General features: G+C 36.0%; 1 protein-coding gene across 1 annotated transcript; it reads left to right on the top strand.

Annotated features, from left to right (window-relative positions):
• The first annotated feature begins 1,313 nt into the window (after positions 1–1,313).
• LOC130716000 (tobamovirus multiplication protein 2A) lies at positions 1,314–7,586 on the top strand. The gene is made up of 7 exons (XM_057566173.1): positions 1,314–1,468; positions 2,024–2,331; positions 4,749–4,848; positions 5,097–5,177; positions 5,252–5,356; positions 6,177–6,386; positions 7,103–7,586. The coding sequence occupies exons 2-7, from the start codon at positions 2,087–2,089 to the stop codon at positions 7,208–7,210; spliced, it is 849 nt and encodes a 282-aa protein (XP_057422156.1). The 5' UTR covers positions 1,314–1,468; positions 2,024–2,086; the 3' UTR covers positions 7,211–7,586.
• Positions 7,587–10,085: the final 2,499 nt, after the last annotated feature.

Below are 10,085 nucleotides of genomic sequence, written 5' to 3'. Positions count from 1 at the left end.
ATATAAATAAACTTGCATATCGTTTGAGAGCATGGATAATGCCATGCATAATGGGATTAAAATTTGATTAATAATGAAAAAAATTATAGTGGAACAGGCACATAAAAATTGAGTCAGAAAAAAACACATGGACATTGACAGGTATGTCCGTATGTGTTACAAAAACAACTTACAGTTCACACTCAATTTACGCTAAATATTAAAGCTTAATTCAACCCTTTTTTATGGAACTTCATTTTGTCAAAAAAAAATGGAACTTCATTAACTTTTTTTGAACGTAACTTCATTTAACTTTAACTAAATAAAAAAAAACATTAACTAAAAAAAGGTTGGTCATTAAATTGAAATGCATATGAATTAATATCTCATCAGTTTCAAAACAAAAGTAAAGTTTGAAAAAAAATTTGAAAACAGTAGATCGAAGATATATCACATGCATCTAATCATATATATCACATGATTAAAGAGTAAAAGTGTAAAGAGTTTTACACGTGCATCTAATCATATATATATCACATGATAAATTAAATAATTCTAATTGGCTGATCGAGTTTTTTTAAGGAAAAATTAAAGAATTAATAAAATGGTAGCATTAAGGGTTGCTACTAAGCCAGTACAGAGTGAAGAACAAGAACAGGGGAAAAAGAGAAAGAAACAGTGTGGAATATGGATATATACATTCCAAACTGGTTAGAAAGAAAAAATAATAGATTGTTATTGAAATGTAATTTTTATTAACTAGAATAATTTGTAAAATTTCCAAATTTTTTATTAAGATATATATTTCTATATTTATTATTAGCATTTATCAATAAAAACGTGTACATACATAGAGAAAAAACAAAAACAAAATACAAAAACCAATATTAAAATAAAATAAATAAAAGACTCTGGCCTAATGGATATGACGTTGGTCTACGAAACCAAAAGTTCTGCGTTCGATATGAATAATGTTTTATTCACACTTCTCTCAAAGGTGGAATTAGGTGGAATGAAGAGAGATATTGAGAAAATAAAAAATAAGGGAGAAGAAGTATGCGATGTGATAAATAATAAGAGTAGAGTGATATAAATAAAAATAAGTGAAAATAAAGTATTTTAAAAATGAGATATATATATATATATATATTTTTTTTTTTATAGATAATGAAGTGTGTATATATCATCATTGGTTCGATCCCCAGCTGAGTCGGTTATCCTTTTTACACCCAAAATTCTAGTGTCTACTATTTCCTTCAAGTGCGTGCGTGCACAAACGACATCCAAAGCCGACGTCGTATTGTACCACAAGAATCTGTTATGCGGTGAAGGGCATTAATGTCATTTGACATGTTTCTTTCTTTCTTTTTCGATTTTCCTCAGTGATGTCCATTTTGTTCCAGTCACGGTTACTTTTTCTTCCCCTTTCTATTTGGCTTTCGGTGATCCCAAAGGGTATCGATCACTGTACAAATCTTCGATTCTCTCTGTGAGTAACTGCACTTTCTTCCTTCTATGCATCACAGCTCTCTTCGTCATTTTTTTTCAATTTTCTTACCTTTTTTTTCTACCTTGCCTGTTTTGCATTTTGATTTTCAGTTGATCAATTTATTTATTTGTTTTTGCTTGAATTAATGAATCCTCAGTTGATTTTCTGTGGTAGATTTTGTTGCAGGTTCTGGTCAATTGCATTATAAACATCATGATCAATATGAAATAAATAAATAAATAATATTTTTGAGGGGAGACATACTTTGTATTGAATATTGACAGAACTGATTGCTTTCATTAACAGAACATTTTTATTTCTTAAGCTTTCAATTGGGTTTCTTAAAAAATTGTTTTTTTTTTTTGGAATTTTTGAGGTTATATTCATGTGTAAATCAAAAGACTAACTTGTTTGGTGTTTTTTACTAAGGTTGTGAATGGAGAATAAGTTTAGTATCTCTCTTGAAATTGAACCTGAATTGCAGGTGTTATTGTTGTTGTGATAGTTTCCTGTTATTACTGATGTTTTATGGAAGTGTTTTTTTTTTGTGTGCAGAGAACATATTGGGCATTGGCCAATCTGGTTGAGGGATTGAAGTGGAATTATAGGTAGAGGAGGATGGCTTGTGCTTGTAGGGGTTGCTGGGAGTGCCTTTTGAAGCTTTTGAACTTCTTATTGACCCTTGTTGGTCTGGCCATGGTGGGCTATGGGATTTACCTGCTGGTTGAATTCAGTAAAGCTTCAGATAACACTCTCAGTGTTTCTACTGTCAGTGATGATCAAACTCTAGTTCAACTTGGCCGCCCCATGCTTATGGCTGTGTCTCTGTCCAACAGTTTCTTTGATGATTTGCCCAAGGCCTGGTATAAGTGCTGCTCTACTCAGCCGAATTTTTGGTGTATAGTAGTATGAATTGTTTGTAGCCTTATCGGGTATTATGTAAACTGTAACACTGTTGTTTTTATAAGGAGTTTGCCACTGCAACAGCTTGCTGAATTTTATCTATTAATGAAATTTGTGCTGAAATTAGAGCCTGCCCTTTTTGGGGGGCTGGGGCTGGGTCAGTTTTCTCTAACATAGTACATCCAAGAGAAACTTTCAGCTTTCTGCCAGAGTTTGATAGGTAACCCCTTTTTTGAGTAGTTAGTTAGTTGTAGATTGTTTGTGAGGATTAGTTAGAGAGTGAGAGAGGGAATTTTATAAATAAAAGAGTTAGAAAGTATGATTATCTTTGGGATCATTTGTACCAAAAAAAATCTTCGGGATCATTTGCAATTGGGCTCGAAAGATCTCTTGAATATCCGGGAATTTTAATTGTTTTGTCCTTCTTTAGTGATTTTTCCTATCAAATTGGAATTAGAGCCCCATCTAGGTGCTATTGGGTGAATTGTAGTCGATGGTGGGCAAGAAAATAGAAGGGAGACTTGAATCTTTGGAGAAATCATTAGAATCTCTAAACGAAAAATAGGGATAACGACCTGCATATTCAAGCCCAGTGGTTTAAGGTGCTTGAAAGGTGATTTCAGGTACAAGACCAGCTATTCCAGTAATTAGAATCAATGCCGGGAATTCTGCTTCATGGGAATAAGCCTAACCTCAATCTTGGGGAAAGATCATGGAGTTCTGGGAAGCAGTAGGGAAAGGCGTGCAGGTCGATATGGTTAATGAAGAAAAGGGAGAAGCAGGAATCAGAAGAAAGAATGAAGCTTCCGAGAACCAAGGCATCAACCTTTTGGGTCAACAAAAGACAACAACCACACACTGGGACAAAGCTTTGGGTTGGTGGTATGTCGTCCAAGCAGCCCCCGCTGAAGGCAATGGATGCCAACCCACATGGTAAGGCCTTGTTCCTTGTCAGGGTTGCCGTGGGCTGCAGCTTCTCTTTGGGCAGAGTTGCTAGTAGTGTGCGAGAAACATTTCAATGGCATCTCTGGGTCAAGAAGAACGAGAGGTGCGAGACTGGGATTGCTGATCAAGCGCCCACCGTCAAAACCGCCTTAACCGCCTATGGTGCGAGTACAATGGGTATTGCTACTCCGGTGACAAAGTCAAGGTGAGGAGGGATATGGCCCTGACACTCTTAAAACAGGAAGCTAATTTGTAAGAGGATTCGAGCACATGTGGGAGTGACGTCATATCAGCTGACCAAGCGGCCACCACCAAAACTGCCTGATGTGAAGGCTTATACACCGGTTGTGTGACGTCATTAGCAACGATCACAAAGGGGACTGTTCGTTGAGGCAGAGAGACTCGTATAACAACTAGGGTGAGTTCCTTGGCAGAGAGGATTACAGGAGAAGAACTACAGCTTGCGTGTATGACGACCCAACTTCTCCCACTAGAGCGACCAAACCCAAGTCATGGTGCGCAAGAGAAGTGTAATGTGGCGGCCGATAAGACACTTATAATTATGGAGCAATCAAATCTGGGGAGAACATATAGAAGAGGCGCCCATGACCAAATTTCAGACATCAGGTCAGTTTGGCCCATACTTAACTAAGAAGCTTCAAACCCAAGACCGACCTTGGTTCTATTTCTATTCCATGAGTTGCTTCTGCACTTCGGGAGATGACACTGTATGCAATTTCACAAATTGGTCATTGGTGGAAGATTGTAGGCAGGAATTGCAATACAGATAGGCCTCTTATTCTCAAATCTTAGCCTTGAGACATGGTGAATGTTCAAGTGGGAGAGTATTGGTAGGTAACCCCTTTCTTGCTTATTTAGTCCATTAGTAGATAGTTTGTGGGAGTTAGTTAGAGAGTGAGAGGGGAAATATTATAAACAAGAGCGTTAGAGAGTACGATCATCTTTGGGATCAATTTGTAACTGTGCACTTCAGAGAGACCTCGATCTCTCGAATATCCTGTAGTTTTAATAAATTTTCTTCAAGAAACAGTTCATACTTCTTCTTTAGTGCCTGTTCCTACCAGAGTTACTTAGGCCATAGGTATTAGACCTCTTAAATTTTAAATAACCTTTATTTCTTCCCCATGTACTGATTTTGGACCTACTGATGACATCTAGTTTTTTGTGTGACAGAGACAATCACTGACACGGCTACATGTAGTATTTTTAACCTGATAGTTTCTGTCTGCATTCATCCTGATGGAATATTGTCTATTACACATTGCAGTATATTTTACCTGCTAGTTTCTATCTGCATTCACCCTGATGTAATATTTGCCTCAATACACATTGTTACTTTTACAAGACGCTTACACAGCTCATACTGTTGTCTTTGTACTTTTTTACACTTTGTGTATTTCACGTTTTGCAGGTTTATTTACTTATTCATTGGAATAGGGGTAGTTCTCTTTGTCATTTCTTGTTTTGGTTGTATTGGAGCTATGACGCGGAGTGGCTGCTGCCTGAGCTGTGTATCCTTCCAGAATGTCTTATGCTATAGCTAAATAATTTTGTTCGGCTCATAATTTTTTTACTAGTATGCAAAAGCATCACTTCCTCTCTCTCTCTCTCTCTCTCTCTCTCTCTCTCTCTCTCACACACACACACACACACACACACACGCACACGCACACACACACTCTCACTCAGCGCTTTTCTGTATCTTTATTCATGGATTAATCTTAAAGAAATGTGATTAGTTTTCCTTAAGCCAACAAAGTTTGCTGTTTTAGTGGTATTGTTGATCTTGGCAGAGCTGGGATGTGCAGCCTTTATATTTTTTGACAAAAGCTGGAAAAAGGCAAGCTCCGCTGGCAATGTATAATTTGAAATTCTAGAAGTTATAATTGTCCTCTTATGGTTATTTTCTTTCAGGAAATTCCGACAGACAAAACTGGAAATTTTGATATGATATATGAATTTCTCAGAGAGAACTGGAATATTGTGAGATGGGTCGCTCTTGGAATTGTTATATTTGAGGTAAGTAAGAACTGTTATATGATTGTCATTAAAAAAAAAGAAATATTGTTTTGGGGACATGAATCATGTATGGGTCCTTGTGCATGTACCCATAGGAGGGATTTTCAGTCCTGTCCTGCCGTAGTATGTGCTCCCCTTACAATATTACTGTCTTGACTTTGAAAGTTTCTTTCTGCTACTCTAAAAAATTTTATAGTACGATAGAGAACATATGCAATGCCATATGTTAAAATTTTAGTGGGAGGAACATATATTAGAGATGCACCAAAGATTTTTCTATACCCACAGGTAAGTTTTATATTTTTTTAGAATAAGTGCCTGCAAAGTGCCTTACCATATTTCTTGGCTTACTGTGGTATAACTTCCAGTTCTCATATGTACATTAATGTATTATCACCATCCTGCTAATAGTTTCATAGGAGTTACTTGTTGATGATAATATGATTTTTTTTCGCCAATTTTTGTAATACTTCTTTATTGATTTAAAGTACACTTTTAGGGATATAGTTCTATAGTGATGTAACTTTTTGAACAAGAAAAATAAATTCGGATTTTTGTTGATGCTAGGAGAAAGTGAAAATAGGAATAAGAGGGAGAGGAAAGACAGTATAGTGTTCTTCAACTTTGAAATTCAGAAATTTCAGAAACGAAGTGCCTGTCTCAAATTTACTTTACTGCATTGGACAAAATATCCTCTTACCACAGCTCACTTACCTACCACCAGGACTTAGGACTAGAGAAACCAACAGTGGAATAGCTTAGTATTTGTATGTGATACCATGAATGGGATGTGCCCATTGTTTTGTTCATGGAATTGCAGGCTCTTCTTTTTGTGTTAGCCCTTATTGTTCGGGCTGCAAATAGGCCAGCTGACTATGACAGTGATGAAGAATTCATTAATCCTAGGCAGCAAGCCCGTCAGCCTTTGCTCAACAGACCAGCAGCTCCAGCATCAGGTGTACCAGTTGCGGGCACAATTGATCAGCGTCCAAGCAGAAATGATGCATGGAGTACAAGGATGAGGGAGAAGGTGCAATATTTTGTCTCTGTAGTACTATTTTGATGTGGAACTTTTCATCTGTTGGTCTTTACTGTGGTCTTATAGTGGTCAAGCTCTCTTAGGTGGAGGAGATTCATGGTTCACTTGTCCAGTTGTCCTTTTACATAACAAGTGCAATTGTGTATCCCCTTCTTCCACTAGGGATACCTTAGCTATTAGCTGGCTCACCTTATAATCTTTTAAAATTTAGTGATGTTTCATAGTCCTTTGAGGACTTACTTGCTATAATTTGGCCCTTTTAAAATATGTTCGAGTATCTTAAGTTTAGGTTTGGTTATCGTAAAAGATGCCATGAATGAATTAAAGGGAGCATACAAATATTTTTTTGCATTATTACAAGGTCTGAATATAATGACTTAGCTGAGCTAATTCAGTGTAGAAGTTTTTGAAAGTAGAAATCTCTGAATAAGCTTCCATTAAAAATATTCAATTAGATAGGGAAAAATCATCAAGGAAGTAACATAATACCTTTCCCTTACTGTCTTGTGTTCCTCGATTTAATGCAAAGCGGTATATCCTGTTTACATAGATATTATGCACGAACTGTCTTTTTGTCATCGGAGTTTTGGACCATCTCTGGTTGTTGCATAAGAGATGATTGAAGAAGTTACCATTTTATTCTTGTTCTGTAAAATGATCTTGGAATTTTTTATGGCTGTCTGACACTAATGCTGCTCCTTATGCAGTATGGGTTAGATACATCAGAATTCACATACAACCCATCCGAGTCACAAAGGTTCCAGCAAGTGAACTCACAGCCAACTGAAGAAAGGAGCCGCTGCGCTATAATGTGATCACTTTGGATTGTTCTAAGACTACATCAGGTTGAATTTCAAGGATTGCTTTTGTGGAGACGTTGAGGCTAGAAGTATGTCAGAAAAAACTTCTTCTTTTGCTTAATTTGTGTACCATTCACCCACTTCACTGGATCTTCATCACTTTCAATAACATCTTCATTTTGTTGTGTGTAACATTCTGCTGAGTACATCAAAATTTATTGTGTTGCTTCTGTTCATAGTTATGGGTAGTAAATGCAGTGGTTAATCCTGTGATGTCAATATTGTGTCGTTTCTATCTCCCTTTTGAAATGGTGTGATCAAATGGTGGTGCCGTGTGTCTGTGTATGTGGAGATTTTTCGCACACAAGTTAAAATTTAAATATTTATTTGATCTTCTTGATTTTTTTATGGTCTTTTTGCTTTATTGCTTTAATATTGTCAGAAGAGAAAAAAGAAAGAGTGATTCTAATTTTGAATATGATAAATTTTCTATTACAGATTAGTATTTATAGAGCTTCTTTGGCTTGTTACATAAGCAATTGCACTAATAGAATGATAACCAAGTTCTAACAAAATAATAATTAACAACTAACTGCTCAATAGAATATTAACTAACAACTTACTACTTTACTGAGATACTCACCCTATACTCTAACATTCCTCCTATAAACTCAGATTGTGTTGTAAGAAAGCAACCTGAGTTAATCTCTTAATGTAGAGAAGTGCTGCTTGGAGAGTGCTTTAGTTAAAATATCAGCTATCTGCTCATGAGTTAGTTATGTAACAATCAAGGACTTGACAAGAACCTTTTCTCAAACAAAAATTAGGATTATAGCATATAGAACCATTATACTTCGATTATCATATAAAATAATAGTTGCTGCTCTTACTTTTAGTTCACTTAATCAGGAAGGGATCCATAAAAGTTCTGCAGCTATGAGAGCTAAACTTATGTATTCAGTTTCACTTCAACAAGCTACAGGTTGTTGCTTTTTGGACCACCAAGAAATGAGATTAGGCCCATGGAAAATGCTTGAACATTAGGTGGACCTCCTACATTGGGATTTGAGGCCTAAGCTGCATCACGAAAAACATGGATAGGCAAGGGAGTAGAAGCAATAGTTGGCTGAATAACAAGTCCAGACAGGAGTGCATAGATCCTTTAAGATATCCCAAAATCCATTTAACAGATTGCCAATAGTCTTAACTCCAAGTGGTTCAGCCATGAATTGGGAGACTATATTTACAGGATAAGCGGTCTCAGGATGAGTTATAGTAGCATATTGTAAGTCACCTACAATAGAGCAATAAATTGGTCGGGTCGTAATAAAATCAGAACCTATTTTTTGTTAATTTGCATCCACCAGGTAGAGGAGTAGAGTTTCCTTTGCCTCATGCATATTGGGCTTTAGTAATGATCAATGATGTATTTAGACTGATTTAAAACAAGGGATCTATCGGGAAGTTTACTGACCTAAATGCCAAGAAAATGATCAAGCTCCCCCTAGCTGTTTGAGAGCAAAAATGTCATTGAACTGAGTGATGAGGCCTTGAATTAGAAAGTGTGAATTTCCTGTATAACTCTATTGTCAATGTACATGAGCACATCGAGGCAGTAGGTTTCACGCATGAGAATCAACAATGAAGGGTCAAATTTACTAGAAATGAAACCATGGCCAATTGTTGCCTTTGTTAGCCTTCATACTATGCCATTGGAGTCTGTTTTATCCCATATTAAGCTTGCACACTAGTTTGTTAGGAGACTCAAAACCTAGAGGTTGATTCATATATACTTTTTATTAAGGAATTTTGACATTAATTTTTTGAAGAGGCCAGCCATTAGTAAGAGCAAGAGTGAGAACAATTCACACTCTGACAGGCTTTACCACTGGTGTGAATAATCAAATCCAACTTTTTGGTGATATCCTTTTGCTACAAGACTGGTCTTGTACTTGTTAATAGTTCAATCTGGGTTTTTCTTTACTCTAAATACCCATTTATATGCTTTCCTCCAATGAGGCAATGTCAAGGCATGCTATATAGTGAAGTAGGATGTTGGTTCAAGATGAGTGAATAGTGAAGTAGGATGCAATTTGGGTTTTATGATACCTGATTTGATCTAGATTGCATGGATGTGTGAATTGAGAAGATGGGGCAAGAGATTCTAAAGAAAGTCCAGATGTACTATTGTCATGAATGGGAAAAGTGCTGGACAGAGAATCGCATGATAAAGAAATTAGGCTGCTAGACATAGAACATTGCATATTGTATGAATTTGACTGTGGAGTAGGTGAGTAAAATGTTATTTGATGGGTGACTTGAAAGAGTGTTTTTTAATGAATTTGACTGTGGAGTAAATGATAATATTCGTTACATATAATAATAAATCGAACTCGATAAATTATAAGCCGTGTTTCATTACATCAAGTATTTCCCAATAAACGTTCAAAAAAAGTATTTCCCAATAAGGTATTGATCCCCGTAAGGATGATGACATAAGTTTGAACATTGGGAAAATCAAATGTTGAGAGAGATTACAACAGTATTCATTTTTCAATCGGGCTGCTAAAAACCAAAAAATAAATAAATTACATTACCTATTTGGTAGAGTCCCTACAGATAAATATTATCAAGTTTTTTTTTTTTTTTTAAAGTAGATAAATATTATCAAGTTAGTACGACGTGTTTATTATACACCATAATTTTAGCATGATAACTCAGTACACCACACGCTAGTGGCATGCATAAATCATAATATATATATTGATTCTGCAACCGGTAAGCTCTTAGATTCATTTAGTGTCATGTTTCGACAAAATATCCCAATCAACTTAAGAAAACATTAAAAACCAAATAAGAGCAAGACTGCATAATATATAACAGTAAATTT

Source organism: Lotus japonicus, chromosome 4 (genome assembly GCF_012489685.1).
Source record: "Lotus japonicus ecotype B-129 chromosome 4, LjGifu_v1.2".
NCBI lineage: Eukaryota > Viridiplantae > Streptophyta > Magnoliopsida > Fabales > Fabaceae > Lotus > Lotus japonicus.
Note: the sequence above shows the minus strand (reverse complement) of the source record. Positions and strands in the feature narration are given on the sequence as shown.

Bases quoted from the DNA above. Each gene is read 5' to 3' on its own strand.
- LOC130716000 (XM_057566173.1), top strand. From the start codon at position 2,087: ATGGCTTGTGCTTGTAGGGGTTGCTGGGAGTGCCTTTTGAAGCTTTTG. The intron at 4,849-5,096 runs GTATCCTTCCAG...AAGCCAACAAAG, and splicing joins GTGGCTGCTGCCTGAGCTGT to TTTGCTGTTTTAGTGGTATT. The intron at 5,357-6,176 runs GTAAGTAAGAAC...ATGGAATTGCAG, and splicing joins TTGGAATTGTTATATTTGAG to GCTCTTCTTTTTGTGTTAGC.